This window comes from Brettanomyces nanus, chromosome 2, assembly GCF_011074865.1.
Source record: "Brettanomyces nanus chromosome 2, complete sequence".
In the NCBI taxonomy this organism is placed as follows: Eukaryota; Fungi; Ascomycota; class Pichiomycetes; order Pichiales; family Pichiaceae; genus Brettanomyces; species Brettanomyces nanus.
In genome coordinates this window covers 785,855-809,593 of record NC_052375.1, presented here as the reverse complement: position 1 = coordinate 809,593, position 23,739 = coordinate 785,855, and the positions used below count along the sequence as shown (strand labels likewise).

Sequence of the window (23,739 nt, the reverse complement as noted above, 5' to 3'; positions counted from 1 at the left end):
AGTACATATAAAGGCCTGCAACCACCAAATTAGAAAACCGACAGACAATATATGCTTAATTGTAACTTAACTTTATTCTCTCTAAATATAGATGTATTTTGAAAAGAGAAAGAGACTAATAAAGTCAGTTAAGTTTTCTGCTGATTGTCATGACACTAATGAATAGAAATTATTTGATCTAAAAAAATATTTCTTTAGTAGTGATCAAAAAGGGTCTTAAAATTAATTAAATTAGAATCGCATAAAACAATAAAACCATAGATTAATAATTAATCCTTTCGTACTAAATTATGTACAAGAATAGTACTAAAATGGTATGATTTTAGATGAGTCAGATATAAAAACGTAGTGACATCATTATTAACATTACATAATGAGAAATATATAAATAGATATAATAATAGAATATAATTATGGTTAGTAATAATAAAAGATAGAAGGATGAATCATCTGTTGTCAAGGTATCATCCTTTCGTGGTGCTTGTGAACCCTTTATACAACTAATTTGATCTTTGAACTCTCTTCTAACTAGATTCAGCAATACATGCATCCCCGTCCATTACCAGTAATGGGATGCATTAGTTTGTATGTATGTAGAATTTCAAAACTGCAAAATATCATCACGTGTTGTTCCCGTTTCTATCGATATGTTGATCACAACTGAAAGAATTCTCAAGAGTTCAAAGGCAATCATTGCTGACTTCATTAACAGGAAGGATAATCGCTTCAATGTATGTATACGCATATTCTGAGGGTGTATACTTAATTGAAGATACTGAAATTACAATTTCGTGCGACAAACTTACGTTTCAGAATCAAAAGCAATTCGTTTTTAACATCAACTCTTCTATTGATTAATTATATTCTAGCTCTTTTTGTCGTCTCAAATCTACTTGATCTGGCTAGTTTTAAGTTCTAGATGACAAGGGTAATACATTAAGCTATCTTTTAACTTTATATAAATGCATCCGTACACCATATTGAGGATAGAAGAAGATATACTGAATATATAGTCCGATATTAAGATATCAGTTATATTATATTGGCTCGTAAATTATTGCTATTGTTCTGTTACACCCTTATTAAGTACAGCATATCAGGCATTAGTAAGGTGTCAATTAGGTGGATGGATATAACTTAAGTAATTGAGAAACATAAGGCTTTCGTGCTTGTCACGTGTTTCAATATCAAGTGCACAAAGTACGATGTCAACATCTTAACACAACATCCGTGCACCGCTAATGCATATTTGGCCAAATCTATAGGTCGACCCGTCAACGACGCCTTAAGCTTTTCGCATCGATAAAAAAATTTTAGTGAGAGGGCGTCCGATTTTATAGATTGAGAACACGAAGCCGGTTGAAGGCTGCCTTCTCTTCTCTTGTCAATCATCAAATTAGCCCATAATGACATCAAGTAAGGAAATTGCCAGTCTTGTGATTAAGTTTCTTAGTGAGTCACTCTCCAAGGGAGATGTGCCTGCTGATAATAAGGATTCATTAGAATTCGCCATAGAAAGTATAGGTGAGGCATATGGAGTGGAGAAGGGCGATGTGGACAACATTTTAGGTGATAAGTTTGATAAAAAGGGTCTCTCTGAATTGATTGAAAGTGCATTAGCCACAAAATCTCACAGTAATACCGAGAAATCTACCACTGGTAGAACTAATGCTCCATCTTCATCATCCAATGGACGTGAAAAAGTGTCTGAGGAGACAAAACAGAGAGCCGAGGCTCACAAGCTTGAAGGAAACAAAGCCATGGCCCGGAGAGATTTTGAAGAAGCTATTAGTAATTATACCAAGGCTATAGAGCTTGATTCGACCAATGCGGTGTATCTATCGAACCGTGCAGCGGCTTATTCTTCGATTAGAAGTCATGAATTGGCTCTTGAGGATGCTAAGAAGGCCATTGAAGTTAATCCGGATTATGCCAAAGCATGGTCTCGTATGGGCCTTGCAAAATACGCCATGGGAGATGCTCAAGGGGCTATGGAGGCCTATGAACAAGGAATGAAGGTTGAAGGTGACAAACATTCGCCTGCTATGCAGAAGGGCTTTGAAACTGCCAAGAAGAGAGTTACCGAGAAAATGGCCAGTGGTTTAGGAAGTGTTGACGAGCCTAAGGGAACCTCTGCTTCTTCGTCAGATTCTGCCACTGCTACTGATGCCGGTTCTGCTGCCAATCCACTGGCAGGTCTCGGTGGACTTGGCGGACTTCTCAACAACCCTCAGGTTATGCAAGCTGCTCAAAAGATGATGCAGAATCCTGATGCTCTCAAAAATCTCATGAATAATCCTCAACTCAGACAAATGGCTCAGAGTATGGGTCTGGGAGGTGATGCTGCAGGTACAGCTGGCGCTACTAGTGCTGCTGGCTCTACGGATTCTGCAGATGCAACGGGCGCTACGAATGCCACTGGAACTCCTAGTCTGAATGATTTGATGAATAATCCTATGCTTCGTAACCTCGCCAATCAATTCATGAACAACAAAGGTAACCAGGATCAGCAACAATGAGTTTTTTTATCTTTCTCTGACTTGCTCTGGCTCTTATATATTATTATTTTGTAATGCTAGTTGTTCTGTTACCCTAATTATTATTGCTTAGTATAGATTATACATTTTCCCACGACTTATAATTCATCATCATCTCCTTTTGAAGCCTCAACGTTTGAATTCTATCCTTTGCCAAGTTGTTAAACGCAAAGTTCATAACCTTTCCTCGAAACTCGTAGAAGTTATTGAGTTCTATACACAAGTCCTCATACTCTTTCTTCAGATCAATATTGAGCATAATCATCTCGTTTTTCAACTTCTTGAACCTTTCAATAAGCTTCACGGTATAATCTTCTCTTCGTTTCTCTATAATTCCTGATAGGTACCCTCCATTACTCTCGAAAAGTCCGTATATCCCATTTGTAGTAGCCATTTTTGATCGCAACTCCTTGGCCGAGTCGTTATCAATAGTGCCAATCAATGTTCCTACTTCCAACAATACCTGATTTAACACTGTGGGTGATGACAATGGGGATGATGATGAAGACGACGACGACGACGCCGCCGCCGACTGAGCGCTCTTACCCTTTTCAACTCTCAAGATTTTAACTAACTCATCTCCAATTCCTTTTATCTCTCCGTATAGTTTCCACCAACAGCTAATTTTGCCTTGAAAAAATCGCAGGATGCAGTTGGTCAATTCCACAACCGATTCTCTTAGAAGCTTCAGCGACTCAACAAAGATGTCTTTGTAAGTTGCGATTTCCAAGTTGTGGATATCTCGTTGTCGGTCTGCCAACTTATGAAGAAGCTTCCAAGGAATAGAGCCTAAATTTTCCTCAATGGATTCCTTCTTCCCACTTCTGGCTACAAAATACACTAAATTCTCTTTCACATATTCAAGATCACCCCGTTTCATATGCATGAAACATTCCATACGATAGAATCTGTCTAAAGAACGTGACAGCCTCATTAATTCCGCATTCGAAAACTTTAAAAAGGTCTTGTAATTGCCAACCTCTTCTGGTTTCAACATATAAAGTCTGCTGTCATCTGATCCAAGAATCTCCTGGCGTCTATTCTCCTCATTTTTCTGTTTTTTTTTCAAATAGTTCATCTCATTCAATGGTTTCTGAACAGAGAGAAAATCTTTGGTGATTTTCGACTCTCTCAATGAAGGATTGAAACGAATACAACTAAGAAGCAGGTTAACCGTGAGAAGAAGTCTGTTCAGGCAAAACTTCTTCGAGTAGTTTATGTTGAGTCTATCGCTGATCTCTATATAGCCCGGTAACCACACCTGATTATTCCCAATATAAGTTTCAGCATACTGTAACTTAAGAAGCTTAAAAAATTTCTTGAAATCGGTATAGCTATGAATGATCATTCGGCTTTCGTTATCATCATAGTATCTAAAATAGATACAGAGATCACGATTGGCATCAAACTTCACTCTAACAGCACAACAGCTGCATCCGTTATACGAAACAGCATACCTTCGATTCAGTTCTGAGTCTAGTAGATCCATAATTTTCCTATTAGCTCTTTGATTCGAATCGTCCGAATCCTGAATTTTCTCGACCTTGATATAATCCTCCGCGGTAAGCTGATAACGATGATCCGATATTAGTAGATCAAGTCTGCTGTCTCTCAATATTGCCTCAATGTTGGACAGACGATTGTAACGTACATACTGCATCAAAGGAGTCTGCTGATTATTATTGAAATAGTTCAAATTCAAGCACAAATATTCAGAGAGAAATTGTTTTAAACTCTGACCATCTTTGATCGCATGAATTAGAGTGTTTCCTTTATTATCGATATGATCTTTGTAATCAAATCTCATACCTTTCATTTCATACCAAGCAGAAATGGATTTCATAGTGACCTTCAGAAGATCTACATAATTTGGATGATCATAGCATCGAACTATTGTAAAGAAAGGAGTCTTTCCAGTAATATCTTTAGCTCTCCAATCGATATATCTGCCAAATTTAGGGATAAGCCTATAGTCATGAAACAAGAAGTGGCCTAATAACCGCCTTTTATTATCCTTCGCATTAGAGTAGCTCTCGATTTCACCCTCTTCTGCCTGTAAAATAATATCGGCTAACTCGCCGACGAGTGGATGCTTCAATTGAAGGGCTGCATTAAGTAGATTTAGTCCATCAATGCTTCTATCTTCAAGAATATCATCTAATGTGAACACAAATCGGTAGTCTAACATTGCTTTAAACAATTTGAAATTATTTTGCAGTAAAGCTAGCATCAAACAGGATTCTCCATTCAATGTACGGCTTCTCAAGAAGCAATCCCAATGAATATTAATTCCATCATCAAATGGATCTATGAGATGGCACACTTTTTTGATAATATTATTGTCATTGCTGGCATCATTTTCCGTATTATTTTCGTTAGAATCCGAAGAAACCGATATTATTAGTTGCCATAACTCATTGTTCTTATCAGAATACTGCTCAAGTTGCTTTAGGCTACTTTTATCATCATAATAGTTAAGCACTGCTTCAAAAGAGGACAAAGCATATCCAACAAATCCCGACTCAAGCGAATCATCCATGAATGAGTAGCTTCGAATATAGTTTAGATGACTGTTCAAATTGAACACCCCAGCATGAGAAACCACTAAAAGAAATAGGGAGATGAGAGTATCAGCATCAATAAGTGAGCCGTTTGAAGATTTGCTGGCAACGGAAGTTCTATCAGAGAGATACCTGAAAGTGCGGCAGATGATAGAGCACTTCTCAAAAGTGGTGGTGGCAAACTCTAACTTCCTGAACTCGGCAATGGCACTTAGGACTCTTTTCTCAAGGGAAATAAACTTGTCAGGATCAACGAACCATCTTTCTGGTAGTCCCACTTGAGTAATGCTAAGGTCTTTCAAGCGGGTATATGCCTTGTTGACGATAGAATCCTCTCTATGAGGATGAATCTCCAAATAACGTGCCCAGAATCGATCATAAATGTTCATTTCAATATAATTAAAGATCGCCTGCCTGAGATCTAAATCCGGAAATTGTGTATAAATATCCTTGCAGATACTATCGGAAAGGGAATTGACTACGGAACTTCCTTTGCTCATCACACCAGTGAAAGCATCGCTGAGTTCTATCTCGGTGGTCACATTACGTACTGAAAACTCTTGAAAAAGTCTCTTGAACGGCTCACCAACTTCTGCACCAAGTTGTGGTACTTCCCTGAGAACGTCATCGAATGAAATAGGAGAAGTGTCAAGACCAATGCCTGCATCGTCATCTGTTACGTCAAGATCAATGTAACTAGAAAGCTTCTTTGGAACAACAAGCTCCAAGTTTTTGACCTTCTTCAATCCAGAATATAAAGGATTGCCAATTAATGCTTCTTCAATCATGAACAAGTGAAAGTTAGTCCCAAATGGAATGTAATTGGCGAACGATCTGAAAAACAGTTGATCAAGAATCCTTACGCTAAAATCATGTTTAAATCCCTTTACGTTCTGTATAAGACTTTTCCGTATCGTGATGGTTTTGTTGTTGAGGGTCGTCAATTGCTTAGAAGAGATAGAATTGGGAATGGAACTTTCGTACTTGTGTAAATTGACCTTGATAATATGCGATTGGATGAAATCGCTTTCTGTAGATAACTCTTTATATGACTTATCAGTGTCTTGATCTACACTGAGTAGAAGAAATTTTGTATCAGGAACTAATATTATGTAGTCACCAGGATACTTTGAGATCTGATCCACAACGTCATGCAAAGAATTGTTTGAATTGATTTTGGTATTGTTAAACAATGCATTGAGAAATGGGTTATCCAAGGATGGAAGTTGGCTATGTAGGGAAATAGTATGCTGAGGCCTTTGGGGGGGCAAATTTGATATGCTCATGGTGCCATGGATAAGATGATTATGTGCAGAGTAACTTTGAGAAGTGACGTTGAAGGCTCTTTATCTAGTTGTAAGACGCAAAGAAGAAAAATACATGAGCCTCTCCACCCTCACTGAACGATCGATCGATGGATCGCGCGAAGAGGAAGGAAAAATTTAAATCATGTAGAAGTGACACCGCACTTTACCGATTCCATCTATGGGAGTTGTTCATTCATTCTGTTTGATCAGTCGACATGGGAAAGGGGAAAAATAAAGATAAAGGTGACAAACCACATCATTCTGATGGACATCATCATAGTGTAACTCATAGCAGAAGACAGGAAGTGAAGCATGGAGGAAAAAAGGTGGACTTCCCATGCAAACTAGCTATGTGGGATTTCGGACACTGTGATCCTAAGAGATGCAGTGGCAAGAAAATGGAACGGCTAGGATTAATTAGAGATTTAAGAATCGGACAGAAGTTTCATGGAGTTGTTGTGACACCAAATGCCACGGGAGTGGTATGCCCCGATGATGAAGAGATCGTATTGAAGAATGGAATAGCAGTGGTTGAATGTTCGTGGGCTCGATTAGACGAAGTTCCATTTAATAAAATCGGAGGACATAACGAGAGATTATTACCGTATCTTATAGCCGCCAATCCTGTTAATTATGGAAAGCCATTGCGGTTGAACTGCGTTGAAGCCATCGCTGCTTGTCTTGCCATTGTAGGAAAAGAAGACTGGGCATTGGATCTTTTAAAACACTTTTCCTGGGGTCCTGTTTTTTTGTCAGTGAATAAGGATATATTGGCTCTTTATCGGAAGTGTACAGATCAGGAGAGTGTTTTGAAGGCTCAAAAGGATTATTTGGAGACCGTTGATAAGGAAAGAGAGGAAAGAAGGAAGCATAGAGGGGATATAGATGTATGGGAAATGGGGAACCCTAACCATGTAGAGGAAGACGAATCGGACGAAGAGATCTCTGCCTTAATAGACAACGACACCCCGAACACTACGCAAATTATCACCGCCGTTAATAATCTCTCCATATAGTATCATATTCTATTTCGTTATATTCCTCCGCTACCAAGTATCCTGTATATACCTATTTGAAGATTCCATCTTACTCAAATATTCCTTAGCTTCGGCCTTGTTCCAAGCATTTTCTTCGCCAAATATCATCTCCATGGTAATTCTGACCTGGGTGGGCATTTTTCCAGAAGAACCACATAAATAGAACACTCCTCCTTGTTTTACCAACAAATCGTTTACCAATTGCTTCTCCTTATATAGACGATCATAGATGTAATGATATCCTTTCTTTGCATACTCTGGATCTCTTGAAAACGTCCTGTAGACTGTAATCTGGCCTTTTTCTTCCCATTCTTTCCATAAATCTCCATACAAGTAATCCTTTTCTGGATATCTGTTTCCAGAGAACACATACATTAATCGATGTTGCTTTTTGGCTAGTTCTGTTTCCACAAAATTCTTTACAGGGGCCACTCCTGTTCCTGTATAGGCCAAAACAATGGGAGCTAAGTTGTCTAGTCCATATTTGGTCCTATTATATTTTATGGCTCCCACAATATTATCACCACAAACCAATGTTTTGATCCATCGAGTGCATAAACCTCTTCTAAGTCTTCTGATGATAGTCTTATACTCAACAATGGCAATAGTGAGCTCCAATTGAACGTTATCATTTCTGGATGAAATCGAAAACAATCTTGGCTTAATCAATGGGAACACATCCAGTAAGTATTCGACAGGAATCTTCAAGGAGAAGAATTCCTGAACCACTTCCAAAATTGATCTTCTTGGTCTATCAGCATAATCATACAGCTGTTGGGCCTCTTCTAAAGAGCAAAACTCTATCAATTTTTCCTTTTCCCGTTCATCTGATACAAAATGACGTATTTGCATGAAAAAAGATCGTCTAGGAACTGACATAATATCCAAATGGTGGGTGATAAACGATCTAAGAGTCAATTTCTTGATAAGACCACCGGGAATAGATACTTGTCTACCAGAACCTGTCACGGTCTCTATCTTTATTGGATAATCAGCAATATCGTCCCATCCTTGAAGCTTAATTAAGGCATCTACACTCCTAGCATCATTGGTAGGATAAAGTGCAATGGTATCACCAGGAGAGTACTTCAAAGGCATTCCATCTTTTCTACGCAACACAACTTTCCGAACATCTTGGAAATGATCATCTGATGTGAGTCGATCGTTTTGAGTTACTTCGAACTGATCTAGAGAGCCTCCATTACAGATCGAAGCTCTGTTAAATGCAATTTGCTTGAGTTCCGTATCAGTCAGTTTCTTGAACTTGTTAGTTTGAATCTCGATGCGGAAAGATGGAGCTAATACAACGTCTTCGTCAATTGGTTGTTCAGTCAATTTGTCATTTCCTGGATAAAGTGCCGGTAGATTCTTTAGTATCAATTCAGACCACGCGGCATAGTAGGCCTCTGGACCCTCAGCAGACTGATCGTCACACTCACCACGAGGACTGAATTCTCGAGCGCCCAATTGAAGAAGTCGAGCATGAATCTTTCGAACTGCCCAATTATATCGAGAATAGGACGAATCACCAAGTCCGAAGGTGCTGAATTTGATGTGACTGAGAAGATCACTGGGGAGCTTTTTGCGAAGAAGGAATTTCCAGAAATGCCTAGAATTGAGGGGTAACTCTCCCTGGCCGGCTGTCGAACATATAACAATCAAAACATGATAATCTAGAAGTCCCTTTGGAGGGAAGTCATCCATGGCTGCCACAGTTGGCTCATATCTATGGTACTTACAATTGAGAGCCAAGGTTTCCGCAAAATCCTGAGCATTTCCCGTTTCTGAGCCATACAATATGAGAAGTTTGGGCATTTGAGTATTAGCGTCAGACCGGATCTGACCACTTGATCTTATGCTAAGATTACTAATATCCTACATCTTATAAGGTCAAAATTTTTTTAAATTCTCCGCTCATCGCGTAGGAGCCATTAGGACCCTGATGGCCGGCCACACAAGGCCGATATCTCCAGCCTATTCTACCGAGTCAATCAATAACTAAGATCTATATACAGTTAAATATTTACAGGCTTCAACGTAGCTTAATTCCAAATTTATCAACCAAATCCCGTCTGGTTTTCTCATGTAATCTATTAACCTCGTCGTTGGTGACCGTTCTATCCATGGACTGGTAATTTACACGGTAACATTGAGATTTGTTACCTGTTTTTGGATGAACAAACTCGTCTATGAGCTTAACACTCTCTGCAATATCACCAGCATTGGCTCTAACTATTTCCATAAGATCGTTAGTATGCAATTCTTCATCTCCCTTTCCCGGTAACCAGAACGAAATATCTCTAATAGTTCCAGGATACTTAGAATAAGGTGTGAATAATGAGATTTGTCCCTCGTGGAACTGATTTTTAAATCGTGAATCTAAGGTCCAGAATAAACGGATATCTGGAATATCAAATAAAAGCATGGCAATTCTATCCAAGCCTATTCCAAAGGCCCAGCCAACTGTATCGCTACCCTTCCCTGAATTTTGAAACACCTCCTCTCTAACTACACCACACCCACAGCATTCTAGCCACTCTCCTTTCCACCAAACCTCGATTTCCCACGATGGTGAAGTCCAAGGGAAATAAGCTTCGACCCACCGAATTTTTAAAGGTTCATTCAAGTATTGTTCCGTGGATCCGGCCTTCTTTGCAGCAATTTTAGCAGCATTGAATACTTCGCTGACAACCAATTCGATAGTTCTTTTCAAATGTTGGCCAATTAAATCTGTTTCCTTCATTGTCATGTACTTTTGCTTGGGATTCTTCACGGCATCGTAGCTAACATCTTTGACAATCAGATCTTTCTGGGATGTTTTAGGGATAGCATCTATATCAGATTGTATCTGGGCCAGCAATTCTTCCCCAGTAATAAAATCTTTGCGCGACCAATGACGAGCACCTTCCATCTGGTGGAAGACAGGATAATGTGTACGGTCGATTTCGTCACGTCTATACACATCACCAGTGATGAAGTAACCTGGTGTATGGCATCTTTGGAAACATTGATGCTCATGAGCAGAAGTATGAGTTCTGAGTAAATGTTTCGAATCTAAATAATAAGAATCATGAACAGATCGACCCGGATGATCTTGGGGGAATCCTAAAACGTCGAAATTTTCATAGGTGGACACCACCGGCTTAAAGTCATCGTAGAAGGTGTAATCTAGGCCTTGAAACCGTTTCTCGACGAGATTCTTGAGGATCCCAACGGGATGATCAGGATTCTTGTAAAGGTCTCGGCCCACTAAATTAAGAATTTGAGGCGTAGCATTAGTCCAATTGTCTGTTTTAAAGGTTTCTCCTAGTACAGTGATCTTGGAGGGTTTGGTGGTAGAAGAGACAGATCGATGAGCAGCGAAAGCAACGAAAGCAGCGGGGGACGAAATATCCAACAGGCCTCTTAAAGAGGATTTTAAAGAGAGCATAAGCAGACAAAGAGATGCCAAGCCGTTGGTTGATACTTCAAGAATGATGTTAGCGAAATCGCGATACTATGAAAACCGTCCAATCATCAAGTTGAGCGCTGCTGGGCGCCGTTAAGAGCCTTTGGTCCAAAATTTTTTCATTGACTTTTCATTAGTCTGTTTGTTTCTTGTGTTCATAATGTTCTCTAGAGCACTTAAATCTTCCCTGTTTCTCTCAAGCGCTTATAGACCACTCACATGCAAAAGATTTGGCCATGAATTGGCACCAAGATACAAACAGGTGAAAAAGAAGCAAAAAGGACGGGTCTCTGTTAGGACAGGTTCCTCTGACAAGGGTAACAGCCTTTCTTTTGGAACTTATGGAATGCGGTTGAAAACTGAGGGACTAAGAGTTACGGCCCCGCAACTCCGAGCAGCTGATAACGTTTTGGTGAAGTATGTGAAGAAGGGAAATGGTAAACTTTGGAGGAGACTCTGTACCAATATCGCTGTATGTATCAAGGGTAACGCTACCCGTATGGGTAAGGGTAAGGGAGCATTTGATCATTGGACTGTTAGAGTTCCCACTGGTAAAGTTGTGTTTGAAGTTGATGGAATGCACCAGAAGGCTGCTAAAGATGCTCTGCGTAGAGCATGTGATAAACTTCCTGGTGTCTGGGAGTTTATTGGAAAGGATACTCCCATCAGAATTGGTTTAAAGTCCGTCAAGGAGACTGAGGTTACTGAAGTTAACTACCTTGAACAACTCAAGGAGAACCCTACCAAAAATTATCTCAACTACTTGAAATCCAAGCAAAGTCTGTATAAGGAGTTTGCCGGAAGAAAGTAACAATTAGACTATTAGCCAACACTCAATTCTGTATATAATCAATCGTCATCATCATGTACGTCCATTCAATTCCTCCTCCACAATCACCATAACTCTAGTGATGAATCCCTCTAAATGGAATATGTCTTTGGATCCAAGTGACAATCTTTCATCAAAAGTGGATGCTGCATCCACCACTTTGGTCAACGTTTCGTCTTTATTCTTCAAGGCAGCAAATTCCCCCAAATCATGCCAGAGTTGTAATGTTAATCTTTTCAAAATCAAATTGGCAGGAATGGCATGTGCCAATAACTCGTATAAAACTGACCGTGTATGCTGAAGTTTTCCAACGCTTCGATCTTTGATGATTCCTCTTGCCAGCTCATCTATAACGAGCTGCCAGTCCGGCCTAATCATCGCCGTACTACATGTAACATGTTCGTTATTCATGTACAATGCCTCGAGCATCATAATACCCATCCGTAGATTTCCCTCAGCTGATTCATACACCTTCTGGAATGAAGCTTGTCTTTCCACTTCATCTTCGGGAAAAGAACTATCAGCCATATGTTCATGCTTCAATATGTTTTGAAATACGTCACTAGTCTCTTTGAAAGTGGCCAAACCCACTCTGACGGCAAGGGTACGCGATTTGATTGGATCGATGATGCTCGATGTAGAATTGCATACCAAAATAAGACGAATATTTGCCGAGAACTTCTCCATGGTTCGCCTCAATGCTGCTTGAGCATCTCGGCTCAATAGCTCTGCCTCGTTAATGACAACCACTTTGAACTTCTTTTTGTTATTACTCACAATTTTCTTGTCATCGTTGTGCAATAAACCTGCAAAGTCAATACTTTCAGTTTGTCCCACGTCCTTCAAAAGATCTTGTATTACAATTCTATCGTTATTACCCATATCACTGGGAGTAATTTCCAAGTGGTACGGGGATGAGATCACATTGAATTCCAATTTCCTACCACTTGGCGTTTGAAACGTTTTCACATCCACTTTTAATTTCTCTGCTCCTGAACCGTACAACTCTCTAAGAAGTACCATAACACGCGTCTTTTTACCTGCTCCACTAGGTCCATAGACTAGTAAATGTGGGAAGTCTCCTGACGACGAAAGCTTCTTCAATTTCTTCGAAATTTCTTCATGATAAGTAAGATCATCCAAGGTTCTTGGACAGTATTTGTCGGCCCAAAGTGACATGATCGATGTCTCTATCCAGTTAAACCCGGGAACAGGAGAGTACAAGGGACATTTTCGTGTCACCCCAAAAACGCGAATCTCCCTCTCTGAAAAGTTTGCACGTGACTAGCATATCAATATTATTTGTGGTTCATATTAGGGATTATATGACGATTATATCAAAGATAGTTCGAAATAACCTGTTAAACATCATTTTAATATAGAATGGTTTGATTAAAAAAGGTATATTATGAAGTTAGTATATTATGAAGTTAGTATATTATGAAGTTAGTATATTATGAAGTTAGTATATTATGAAGTTAGTATATTATGAAGTTAGTCTATTTTTGACGTTAATATGTTTTTGACAATATACCCAAGTTCCTAACAATTTTAAAACAATAGTTTGAGGTGTAGCATGAATGATATGTATATTCATTTTTTCTGACCCTGAAAGTGGTTTTCAAAGGATTTATCAGTTGTTCTTAGACTTATCTTTTCTAATGGTAGCAGCTTAGTGGATGAAGAATTCAACTTATTAGTATTTTGAAAAATCCCTAATAGAAATCGCGGAGGAAATTTTAAGGCCAGAGAAATTTCAAGGCCAGAAACTTCCAGACGATTCATTCTTTGATTCTGAATCCATACACCTTTATATGTCATGGAAGAGGACAAAAAGGTACAGAATAAACCAAATTGCTCTGTTTGTCACGATAATGTGTCCAAATATCAATGTCCTGCATGTGGAGCACGCACCTGTTCATTGAACTGCTTTAAAAGACACAAGAAACAGAAGGAATGTTCAGGAAAGAGTGATGTTACACTTAATAAGACCAAATATCTTCCTAAACAGCATATGGATTCCAATAACATTCAGAGAGATTACAACTTTCTTATGAAGATGGATAGGAAATTGGAACTTGGCAAGGAAGAAGCCAGTACAAATAAAATTATTATAGCGTCCAAGAAAAGACATAGGCAGAATAATCGATATCATGGAGGCTCGAACAAAAGAAGGCCTCCCCCTGATAGCCATTCTTTTGATGATTTGAGAAATATAATCACCCGACGTGGGGTTAGAATAAGACAACTACCCCCAGGAATGAGTCGAAATACAAACAACAAATCAGGATTCGATAAGCAAAAGGGTAGATACATGTGGACATTGGAATGGATCTTGGTTAATGAAAAGTTTGAAGAGATAGATAAGATAATAGGATATAAGAACGATGAAGATTCCAAAATTTGCGAGATTATTCCATTTAGAAGATTTACCAAGAAACTGGGAGGAGATGAAGAAACGACAAACAATCAGTTCAAATTCTTTATAGAGTCAGAAGATGATAAGCAGACTCTGATTGAGGTTCCCTCTGATGAATCATTGAGTAAAACTATTGGAGGACGCCTTTTCATTGAATTTCCAAGCATCTACGTGAGTCTCACGGATAAATTCGACAAGGACGCATTGAATGGAAGAGTAATTAAGAGGGATAACAGTACCGAAGTCGAAGAACCACCATTTCCGGAACCGATCTCTTCAGATCTTCCACTAGCGAGATCACCTACAGTTTCAGAGGATGCAGATTATTGTCCCTCGGAAAACTATATTCCTTAATTAGTATACATAGCATATACTCAAGCGGCACTAATATACTCTTTTCTAATTCTATCATATTCAGTTATTAGATTGGAAGCTTTATTGGCCAATTCCCTGTTCTCCTCCTTCGATAGCTCTGTCAACCCTTTTTGCAATCCATCGCCAAAGGCTTCACAGAGTACCTTGATTCTGTTCACCATATCATCCGTCGAAACTGACTGGAAATCACCACTTTCCATGCTACCAATCTTTTTGATCTCTGTAAATAGTTTCAACCCTCCATATGGATTAGGTTTATCTGGTAGCATGTAGTACTTTGTATAGGCATGTATCTGAATATTGTTGTACGATAGTTGATGAGGATTGCCATTTCCGTTTTCGTTATACTGCGTATGGTCAGTACAACCAGCCAATAATAACTTCTCCAACACTTTTAACTCATTGATACGATCTCTAGCAAGATCTTTCTCTAACAACTGCGAGGAACCTTCTCTGACCACCAAATTCTTGCCGTTATTATTATCAGTGGTCCAATTCATAAGAATCATAAAGTTCTTTAGTAACTTAAACCAATCGGACTTCACTATAAGATCTGATAGTTCTGTGTTGGAGAGAAGACAGTCAAGATACTTTAGACTGTCCAACCTTACACCGTTACTCAAATGGGTCATTCCAGAGTTGATGAATAAAAGTAGCGTATCTAAGTGAAGTATAAGAATGCTTATCTTGCCATTATCAACAAGATACTTCCATAATTCAAGGTTCATCTCCCTAATTTTTCGAGACCTGTCAAGGATCAAGATGTTAGATATCTTAAGAATCTCATCCATATGGCTGGAAACACTGTCATAATGTTTGATTAAAGCGTTCAATAGCTCAGCAAGAATCTCTTTCCTCGAGTTTAAATTCTGTGTAGACTTCCTTAGGATAGAAAGCTTCTTCTTTAGAGCTCCCTCTTCATTCAAAGACGGAGACAGAATCTTCTTCTGATTCAACGAGATCGATTTTGCTTTGAATGAAGTGTCGGTGAAGTTATCTTTCTGACGCGCTGTCTTTCCCACTCGAAGTTTCCGTTTGGTAAAATCCGTTTGCTTTTGCTTTTTATGTCGATTGGAGGTACCCATGGTATAGTAAGAGAAGATGAAACTGAACAAAAGAACCAAAAAGTGGAAAACTAGAAAACCAGAAAATCAAAGACAAACTGAAAAATTGAAAAATCGAGATTAAAGAATCCGAGTATCTTCATTCGATCTCAAGTCTCACTCTCTCTTTGTTTGCTCAGTAGAGGCTTTTTGTCCTACATCCAGTACATATGGAAACCTTTCGGAAATTGTCTATACAGGATGATTATGATTCAGATATTCAGGAGAATTTTCTTTCAGGACTAAGCATCAACGAGGATGTTTCCATGGAAGACTATGAGGACGACGGAAGAAGAGATGATCTAAGGAGTGATATATCCATGGAAGATGCTGAAATTGGAAAAGAAGAGAGGCACATTCAGCCAGAATATTTACCAGAGGGCCAATTGGATAAGCAGTTGGATGAGCAGTTGGATAAGCAGTTGGATGAGCAGTTGGATGAGCAGTTGGATAAGCAGTTGGATGAGCAACTAGGTGATCAAAATGAGCATTCTGTGATATATGACGTCTTTCATCCTACAATGCAAGGGTGTAGAGTGGCTAGTGGAAGGACGAAGATGGAAGACAAAGATTTAGAGAACAAAAACCCCAAAGACGAGCCTTCAAAAGATATGATACAAAGAAGGGAGGGTATTAGTATGCCAGAAAAGAACGGATGCCTTTCTGAAGATGAGTACACTCACGTTTCAACGTCTGATGGCGTGGTTCATAGACAAAGAAACGTCGAGTGGACTGATACAAGTACTGAAGAAAAGTTTGAATATATCGGTGCTAAAGATCCTAGAGCTCGTCCCATCTTCATCAACCAGAACAATTATATCGGGACTTACAATAGATTTACTGCCGTGAAGCCAACTTTCCACGAAAGACACCCAGTTGATCAGGCTTCTAAACATGATCACAACCAGGAAGCTGGATGTGGTGGACCCGTGTGGCGGAAGCCATATCTTATTTCTACTTATTTACAGATCACTATGAACACTCTGATCTCATTATATGCTCTCTACCATATTTATCTCTTTCTTAAGATAATCCGGAAGGACGTATCTAACAGCGTGGATAATGAGCTAATGGAGAGCAAGTTCAAGACACAAACGTGTTATAGGCAATACCATTCAAATCATTGCCACGACCAAAATCTACCGGCACTGCAGAAACAGTGCATTGCTTGGATGAAATGCATGAATAAGGAACCGTACATGTTGATCAACTACAGCGAACTTATAGTGGCCATTCTTGGCTCTTTAGTAAACACCTTTTTTGAATCATTTAGCTATCGAAGCATTTCGGTGATGCTTCTCATTGGAGGAATCCTCTATGCTTGGAACTTTTCTTGCGGATATTTCAGAGCAAAGACTTTTTATGGGCTCCCATTAATCAGGGATGCGGCTTTCAATATGCCAGGTAAATCCACCGAGCCTCAAATCAAGCCTTCGGAAAACAATGAACAATTGGTAAGCAGCAGTACAGATTTTGGAAAACTTGACTAAATAGGAAATGGATCGTATTCTGCAGAGTGTATAATAAATGATATCTACTTTTAAAGTGTTAATCGCCTGCAACTTTCTTTTTTGGCGTCATCAATTTCTTTTCAAAAGAATCAATAAAATCGACATTGATTTATGCTCCCAGTTTTTCCTATTTAGGAAACTTAAAAACCAGCCATTTTCAAAAAAGGAAAATTCAAACCATCGCGATTCCCCTTTTCGGCCTTTTAGATCAAGCCTTCCCTAATGGCTTTGAAGATTCCATTATGCGAGAGAGGTGGCTTGGCTTCGGTATATCCATTTGAGCATTAATGACCCAAAATTCGTACAGGACAAAAATTCCGATCTCCGTCCATAACTAATGGGACCTATATATATTCGTAAGGAGCTGCCATTATGTGGCCCTTTTTAAGGGATTGAATTTCAAACCAAACCATCCTTTTTTTTGTCGTAACTCTATTATGAGATTTAGCCTCTCAGTTTTGACAGCCATTGTAGCTGTTCTTTCCGGTGTTTCTGCGGAAGAGTATTCCTCATCTGAAGAGTGTCAGGTTAATTATCATACAGTGACATCCATCGAGTATGTGTACACTTCATTGCCTGTTGAGACAACCAAGAAAACCACTTCAAGTTCCACCTTCAGTCCCACTTCAACAATAAGTTCGCAGAATGAAGCTTCCGCTACGTTAAGTTCTGCTTCAAGCATTGCTTTAAGTGGCCCTTCTAATATTGCGTCGAGCCAGATCTCCAGTACGTTGGATGCTCAGAGTACCACTCCTATCGTCACTCCAACTGCAACATCGTCGATCTTGAGCTCATCTCCTTTGTCTTCAATTACGACGTCCACATCTCCACTACCTACATCCACATTACCTACATCCAAATCCACATCTATATCCACAACATCCAAGTCCACGATATCTACATCTATATCATCCATATCCCCTGTTACATCATCCCCTGTTACATCATCCACACCAACATCATCCACACCTACAACATCCACACCTATCTCTACTTCAAGCGTCTTCAGCTTTGAAGACGTTTACCTCGATAGACACAACTATTACAGAAATCTTCACGTGGACACTCCAGCAATGTCATGGGATGACGGCGTTGCCAATGTTGCCCAGACATACGCTGACTCTTATGATTGTGATGGTGTTTTGACTCATTCAGGAAATAGTTACAATGGAAGTTCACTAGGAGAGAATTTGGCCTACGGTTATGACTTTTACGATGCTGGTGCTGTCGATGCTTGGTACGATGAGATTTCCAACTATAATTATTCAGATCCTCAATTTGCAGAGGACAATGGACATTTTACGCAATTAGTGTGGAAATCCAGTACCCGACTTGGCTGCGGCTATAAGTACTGCAGCCCTACCTACGGTTATTACATCGTGTGTAATTATCAACCAGCAGGTAACGTGATTTATTCGGGTGACGAATATAAGCTTTTCAAAGAGAACGTGTTGCCTTTGAAGTCTTCAAGCTGATAGTTACCCTAATGCCGACAACTACGAGTCTGGACTTTTCTTCTTCATCCTTTAAAGTACAATAAAATAAAAAGATAACCTTAATGCATATATATAATTCCTAACAATCCAGTAACCTATTAGGTAACCCTCCAATACTATCTATTTTTTCAATAGCCCCTAGGGAAGAAAATTGATAGTTTTTGAAACATCTAAACTTCACCTTGACGTTAGCCTTCAAGCTCTCTAGGCGAAGGTTTTTCGGAAGCATGCTTTCTGAATATGTTGTTATATAAACGACAAGATTTTTCTTCTTACTCAGCTTAATATCCTTTTCCACTATAAAACTGGTAAGCTTATAACAGTTAATCTCTTGTAAATTCGCTGGAAGATTGGCAAAGGAAACTGTCAACTTGTTCCATTGACTTTCATCATCAATGCGAAATTTAAGAACTGATAAATTAGACTCACTGAAGTCCAAATTATCCAACTTCAGATTGAAAGAGTCATTGCACAAGATAGTCAAAACTTTTAGGCAAGATGGAACCTTATACGTGCCTATTCCGGTGAAAGAATTGTAACTAATAGTAAGATCCTTCAAGTTCCTGGGTAGATTATTGTTGAACCATTCACTATCCAGCTTACAGCTCTCCAACATAAACTCTTTTAGATGCGTTAGTTTTGTCAAACTTCCAAAATTCTTGCAGTTGAGAGCAAAACTACCTGAAAGAACTATGGTCACCAAGTTTGTCAATTGAGACAAAAACTTGAGATCGCCTTGAACTCTGAAGTTTGGGAAAGAAACCAAACAGAAGTCGGTGAACTTTTGATAACCCACCTTTTGAAGGAACTGTTTGAGATCATTCATATGAAAGTTGGGAGATACCAAAGTGAAAAGGATATGGGCCAATTTGATCTTGGAATAGTATGGGTCCAGCAAATTATGCAAGAAATCCAATTCTCCATTGCCATCTATGGGATAAGAGATAGGAAGATGAATAGTTAGGTTATGATCGACATCTTTTAAAGTATCAAAGATAGCCTCAACCCTATCGAAATCATCTGGGCCTAATGGAAGTGTGAAATCCTTCAGCGATTTCGCCAACCTTTGAAAAATGGGTCGAAGATCCTTCTGCCTTGTGAGCTGATCCAAATTCTCCACGGATAGGTCGGTGATCTTGTATACAGCATCGGGGCATAGATCATATATTTTAGCTAGAGCTACCACGCTGGCACACCATATTTTTTCCGCATGCGACAAGAGTAACTTTATATCCTCATCCAAAACGTCATCAAGGTCAAAAATCTTGAGGATCTTGATGCGTATTCGACCTTGAGCGACGACCTGTTTGAAGTTGGACTGAAATTCCTCCGCACCAAATTTAATGACATCATATTCATTGAAACCCCCAAAGTATAATTTTCCATCTCCTATTAGAAGCTCATCATAGAACACCTTTAGCACAGGAAGAATACAATCGTTATGTAAATACGAAAGTAGCTCAGTTTCATAGAATTTACCTAGACTCATTCGAAATATCTTAACCTTGAGTTCATAGGGTAAAGGCCGAACGATTTCACGGAACAGGCCCATCTTGTCGCTATCTTCAAAGGAAAGCAAAGCAGTCATATCTGTGTCTCTTTCTTCATCAGAATCACAGGATTCACTCCCATTATCTCCTCCTTGTAATCCAAATAAAAAGTCATCATTGTAAGCTGCTTCGGTATCTTCTTCATCGACTCCCAAAGCCCGAAGTGCATTAAGTAAGCGAGACATTATAAAAGAAGGCCGAATACTAAGTAGATATTTCAAGTATCCAAAAGCAAAGTAATAAAGTAGTAGAGAACTTCTAATGATTCAACTGTTCCTTGATTGATCTAATCTCTTCACTGTAAAGAGCAATGAATAATAGTTCCGCTTCTCGGAGAAAAATCAAAAATAAGATCTATTTTCAAGATAACCGAAATAGGAAAATAGGTGGGTACTTAAATTATGAACAGAAACAAATATATTAAGGTAAGGTTACATAGAAGAGGCTTTATTGAATTCATCTCGGGCCCTCTAATCAAAGCTGTACAGCCAATTCCAAATCATCGGCATTAAGAAAATCGGATCCAATATCCAGAAGTTGCTTCCATACCTTCTGTTCTCTGGAAACTGGCCACCACGGCGTGTCCCAAACTCTAGTTTTGATGTTTCTATTATGAGCATCGGAAATCATAGAACTTAATTTGTGTAACTGTTTTTCATTAAGACCCTCAATGGTTGATTTTCCAACAAGCATCCTCAACGATGCCGACGCTATAGGAGAAATATTTGACGTTATTGAATGTCCTTGAAAGTTGTTCAACTGTCCTAGGGGCCCATCAAAGAAAATAAATCTCTGCCGCATATTAAGAACACTTTCTAGAGGAGTATCACCTGTTCCGATAACAGTCAATGGTCTCCACACAAACTCATCTTTTTCAACATCGTAATATGAAAGCCAATCTCTATGTTTAAATCTCTCAAGAGCAGCTGCCACCTTATTGAACAGAGCATTTCCTTCGGTCTTGAAGTCAATAAAAAAATATAGAGTGGCATGAATGTCCGTTTCGAATACTCCAGACGGTAGTTTCTCCGCCAGTTTTCCCACTGTTCGACTTGGCCTAGGATTATGTTCTTCCAAAATCTCATATAGTGGGTTTAAGTAAAGACTGTCTAGGGTTCTATCCCTTGTTAACGCATTCAAATTATGCCCCACATAGAGCTCATCATCATCGTTATTCGATCTTCTAAAATTCCAGATATCCGCTTCTACCGACTGTACTCCGTAGCTAAGGGCGGTAATTAACGGGACATCCCTCCAATAGTCATTGTGAGAGTGAATCTGCTTAACAAACACATCACTAGTCAATCCCGAAAATTGCGAGTCTTCAGAGTTGAATAGCTGAATGCCAACCACATCTCTTTTCAGAGCCTGGACACTTGCAGCACTCACATATATGGCCTTCATTAGGGTATTCCATAAGATCTTTTGCTTCATTATTGCTGCTAGTTGAAAGAAGACTCGATAGAAAGTGTGTGAAGGTGCGGCTTTACCCGGGGAACTTAATAAAAAAAGCAAACGCCTCTTAAATCCGAGATTTCACACAATAAGAATCTTTGGCGCTTAGTAACAATATTAAATGTATAGAAACAAGAATTATACAGATAGGTAATGCAAATAGCAAAGGTAGAAAGAAGAGTAAAAGGAGGAAGACAAAAAGATACCCACTTTAGAACAAAGATAAGCTTCTGAGGCTTTTCAATTAAAAAAAACAGTAGTAGAGAACTGTGTTCATGCACCCAAGCATCTATAGAGGCACACATGGACAAACCACCACATAAAGAAAATATTAACTCATCTTAAGTAGTAGATTCTACTATTTTTAGCGGCCCTAACATCATTAAGAGCACCGGAAGCCTTGAAATCCCAACCAACGTGAATATCCAAGTCTCTATTATTGATTTTATTGGGCTTGCAAGAAAGCCAACCGTCAATGACTTCACCTTTATTCAGTTCTAAGACATCATCAAGGTAGAACACAGTTTGCTTCCAATGGGTGTAGTGAGCCTGAGGGCCTGTAGAAAATCGGACAACATTCTGAGGCTTATCTGCAGGGAATATAATATCAAACCACGCCAACAGAGCATGGGCCATATCGTCACTGGTAGCTCTGAGGTGAAAGTTCCTCTTAAAAATAAGATCCTCTTTCTTGACCGTGTTTAAATCAAACTCAATCAACTTGAAATGATTCGTCACTACAGACTTACCTTCCACAGTATCCACAAGAGGCTCTTCCATGGCAATTTCCACAAATGGAGAATAATCAAATCCATATAATCTGTTTTTATTTTCCCAGAAATGAATTTTCTCATCCTTATATTCAGAATCTTCAATCATGGCAACATGGATGGAAGCCTTATCAGGGAAAATAAGACCATTAGGCTTAAGAAATCTGTCTCTAGCATCAAGAACAGTATCCAGCATGGATTCATATAGAAGGAAATATCCCATCCATTCACTGATGATGATATCCACTTTTCCACATGGAAGCTCCAAATCCTCCAATTTACCCTTAATCAGCGTAATTTTATCGGAGAATCCGTTAAGATCGATAATCTTGCGAGCCATTTCAATGATACTCGACATATCGACACCATACACATGCTTGGCACCAGCCTGAGCTGCAAACATCGACAAGACACCTGTACCACAACCAACATCAAGAACAATTTTATCCTTAAATAATGATTTATTTTTCATTATTGCATTTCGATAAGATAAAGTTCGGATCCGATCCTTTAACATCTCTTCGTGGATACCGAAATGATCATAGGACGAGAAATAATGCTGCTCCCAGTAGGACAACGAGTTGGGGTCTTTAGAAGCTTCAGTCATTTTAACTAAGTCGAATAAAGCTGGTTTTCAGATTATTATGCTCCGAGAGAAAGGATTTTTATAATTAATCCTATATTGAAAATTCTTCACCTGACGACTTAGTCGAAAAGTTGGTTCAAAAATTGAAAATTGAAAATTCATCAGAGTGAAAAAAAAATCCGCGAGGAGCCACCAATCAAGAGATTGAAGAAGGAAGATCTAAAGGCCGTACGTAGATAGTAGCAGCGATATCAGACAGGGGCAAACAACAAGTGATGCTTGATATTGTAGAGTACTTGTAATCCATTTTGTGGACCCTTTCCATATTACTAGATGAGAGTACCTTAATTCTCAATGTATCTTTTCCAACTTCTTTTATTTTTCTGAGCCCTTCAAAAGTCACTGTGAATTAGAAAGAATGTAAACATCAACCTATTTGATTTGAAGCCTGCTTTATTGATAAAGAAAATAGCGTTCTGTTGCTGTTACCTTGCATCCCCCCCATTCGACTTTCGTTAGATATTCCGAGTCCTTTAGCGAATTACCTAAAAGGGAAGTATGATTACAGCTGAGATTTCTCCGCTGTGCATCAAAATCTAATTGAACCATAATCAATCTACTCTTTTCTTTTCTTTTCTTTTTTCTTTCCAATTTCCAGTTCACTTTTAGGTACGAGCAAGTTCATCAGTACCCAAATGCATTTGCATAGGCACAAACATTTCAAAAACATCTCGAGACCAGGAGCCAGTAGTGGA

The 23,739-nt window shown here is 39.0% G+C and overlaps 14 protein-coding genes across 14 annotated transcripts; 6 read left to right on the top strand and 8 right to left on the bottom strand.

The window, feature by feature from the left end:
* Positions 1 to 647: 647 nt before the first annotated feature.
* On the top strand, positions 648 to 2,519 carry FOA43_002375 (uncharacterized protein; the record flags this gene model as incomplete). The annotated part of the gene is made up of 3 exons (XM_038922672.1): positions 648 to 735; positions 1,143 to 1,200; positions 1,418 to 2,519. 3 exons carry the CDS (start codon positions 648 to 650, stop codon positions 2,517 to 2,519), a joined length of 1,248 nt encoding a protein of 415 aa, XP_038778600.1.
* Positions 2,520 to 2,616: 97 nt separating this feature from the next.
* Positions 2,617 to 6,384, bottom strand: FOA43_002374 (uncharacterized protein; the record flags this gene model as incomplete). The annotated part of the gene is made up of 1 exon (XM_038922671.1): positions 2,617 to 6,384. The coding sequence occupies one exon, from the start codon at positions 6,382 to 6,384 to the stop codon at positions 2,617 to 2,619; it is 3,768 nt and encodes a 1,255-aa protein (XP_038778599.1).
* A 236-nt stretch (positions 6,385 to 6,620) lies between these two features.
* TSR3 (ribosome biogenesis protein tsr3) lies at positions 6,621 to 7,421 on the top strand (the record flags this gene model as incomplete). Its single annotated transcript, XM_038922670.1, has 1 exon — positions 6,621 to 7,421. The coding sequence occupies one exon, from the start codon at positions 6,621 to 6,623 to the stop codon at positions 7,419 to 7,421; it is 801 nt and encodes a 266-aa protein (XP_038778598.1).
* A 30-nt stretch (positions 7,422 to 7,451) lies between these two features.
* On the bottom strand, positions 7,452 to 9,257 carry FOA43_002372 (uncharacterized protein; the record flags this gene model as incomplete). Its single annotated transcript, XM_038922669.1, has 1 exon — positions 7,452 to 9,257. The coding sequence occupies one exon, from the start codon at positions 9,255 to 9,257 to the stop codon at positions 7,452 to 7,454; it is 1,806 nt and encodes a 601-aa protein (XP_038778597.1).
* Positions 9,258 to 9,474: 217 nt separating this feature from the next.
* On the bottom strand, positions 9,475 to 10,872 carry FOA43_002371 (uncharacterized protein; the record flags this gene model as incomplete). Its single annotated transcript, XM_038922668.1, has 1 exon — positions 9,475 to 10,872. One exon carries the CDS (start codon positions 10,870 to 10,872, stop codon positions 9,475 to 9,477), a length of 1,398 nt encoding a protein of 465 aa, XP_038778596.1.
* A 178-nt stretch (positions 10,873 to 11,050) lies between these two features.
* On the top strand, positions 11,051 to 11,701 carry FOA43_002370 (uncharacterized protein; the record flags this gene model as incomplete). The annotated part of the gene is made up of 1 exon (XM_038922667.1): positions 11,051 to 11,701. The coding sequence occupies one exon, from the start codon at positions 11,051 to 11,053 to the stop codon at positions 11,699 to 11,701; it is 651 nt and encodes a 216-aa protein (XP_038778595.1).
* Positions 11,702 to 11,752: 51 nt separating this feature from the next.
* Positions 11,753 to 12,898, bottom strand: FOA43_002369 (uncharacterized protein; the record flags this gene model as incomplete). The annotated part of the gene is made up of 1 exon (XM_038922666.1): positions 11,753 to 12,898. One exon carries the CDS (start codon positions 12,896 to 12,898, stop codon positions 11,753 to 11,755), a length of 1,146 nt encoding a protein of 381 aa, XP_038778594.1.
* Positions 12,899 to 13,538: 640 nt separating this feature from the next.
* On the top strand, positions 13,539 to 14,492 carry FOA43_002368 (uncharacterized protein; the record flags this gene model as incomplete). Its single annotated transcript, XM_038922665.1, has 1 exon — positions 13,539 to 14,492. The coding sequence occupies one exon, from the start codon at positions 13,539 to 13,541 to the stop codon at positions 14,490 to 14,492; it is 954 nt and encodes a 317-aa protein (XP_038778593.1).
* Positions 14,493 to 14,512: 20 nt separating this feature from the next.
* Positions 14,513 to 15,598, bottom strand: FOA43_002367 (uncharacterized protein; the record flags this gene model as incomplete). The annotated part of the gene is made up of 1 exon (XM_038922664.1): positions 14,513 to 15,598. One exon carries the CDS (start codon positions 15,596 to 15,598, stop codon positions 14,513 to 14,515), a length of 1,086 nt encoding a protein of 361 aa, XP_038778592.1.
* Positions 15,599 to 15,786: 188 nt separating this feature from the next.
* Positions 15,787 to 17,106, top strand: FOA43_002366 (uncharacterized protein; the record flags this gene model as incomplete). The annotated part of the gene is made up of 1 exon (XM_038922663.1): positions 15,787 to 17,106. One exon carries the CDS (start codon positions 15,787 to 15,789, stop codon positions 17,104 to 17,106), a length of 1,320 nt encoding a protein of 439 aa, XP_038778591.1.
* Positions 17,107 to 17,564: 458 nt separating this feature from the next.
* On the top strand, positions 17,565 to 18,602 carry FOA43_002365 (uncharacterized protein; the record flags this gene model as incomplete). Its single annotated transcript, XM_038922662.1, has 1 exon — positions 17,565 to 18,602. One exon carries the CDS (start codon positions 17,565 to 17,567, stop codon positions 18,600 to 18,602), a length of 1,038 nt encoding a protein of 345 aa, XP_038778590.1.
* A 100-nt stretch (positions 18,603 to 18,702) lies between these two features.
* FOA43_002364 (uncharacterized protein) lies at positions 18,703 to 20,358 on the bottom strand (the record flags this gene model as incomplete). Its single annotated transcript, XM_038922661.1, has 1 exon — positions 18,703 to 20,358. The coding sequence occupies one exon, from the start codon at positions 20,356 to 20,358 to the stop codon at positions 18,703 to 18,705; it is 1,656 nt and encodes a 551-aa protein (XP_038778589.1).
* A 289-nt stretch (positions 20,359 to 20,647) lies between these two features.
* Positions 20,648 to 21,607, bottom strand: FOA43_002363 (uncharacterized protein; the record flags this gene model as incomplete). The annotated part of the gene is made up of 1 exon (XM_038922660.1): positions 20,648 to 21,607. The coding sequence occupies one exon, from the start codon at positions 21,605 to 21,607 to the stop codon at positions 20,648 to 20,650; it is 960 nt and encodes a 319-aa protein (XP_038778588.1).
* Positions 21,608 to 21,964: 357 nt separating this feature from the next.
* Positions 21,965 to 23,005, bottom strand: HMT1 (Nuclear SAM-dependent mono-and asymmetric methyltransferase; the record flags this gene model as incomplete). The annotated part of the gene is made up of 1 exon (XM_038922659.1): positions 21,965 to 23,005. One exon carries the CDS (start codon positions 23,003 to 23,005, stop codon positions 21,965 to 21,967), a length of 1,041 nt encoding a protein of 346 aa, XP_038778587.1.
* Positions 23,006 to 23,739: the final 734 nt, after the last annotated feature.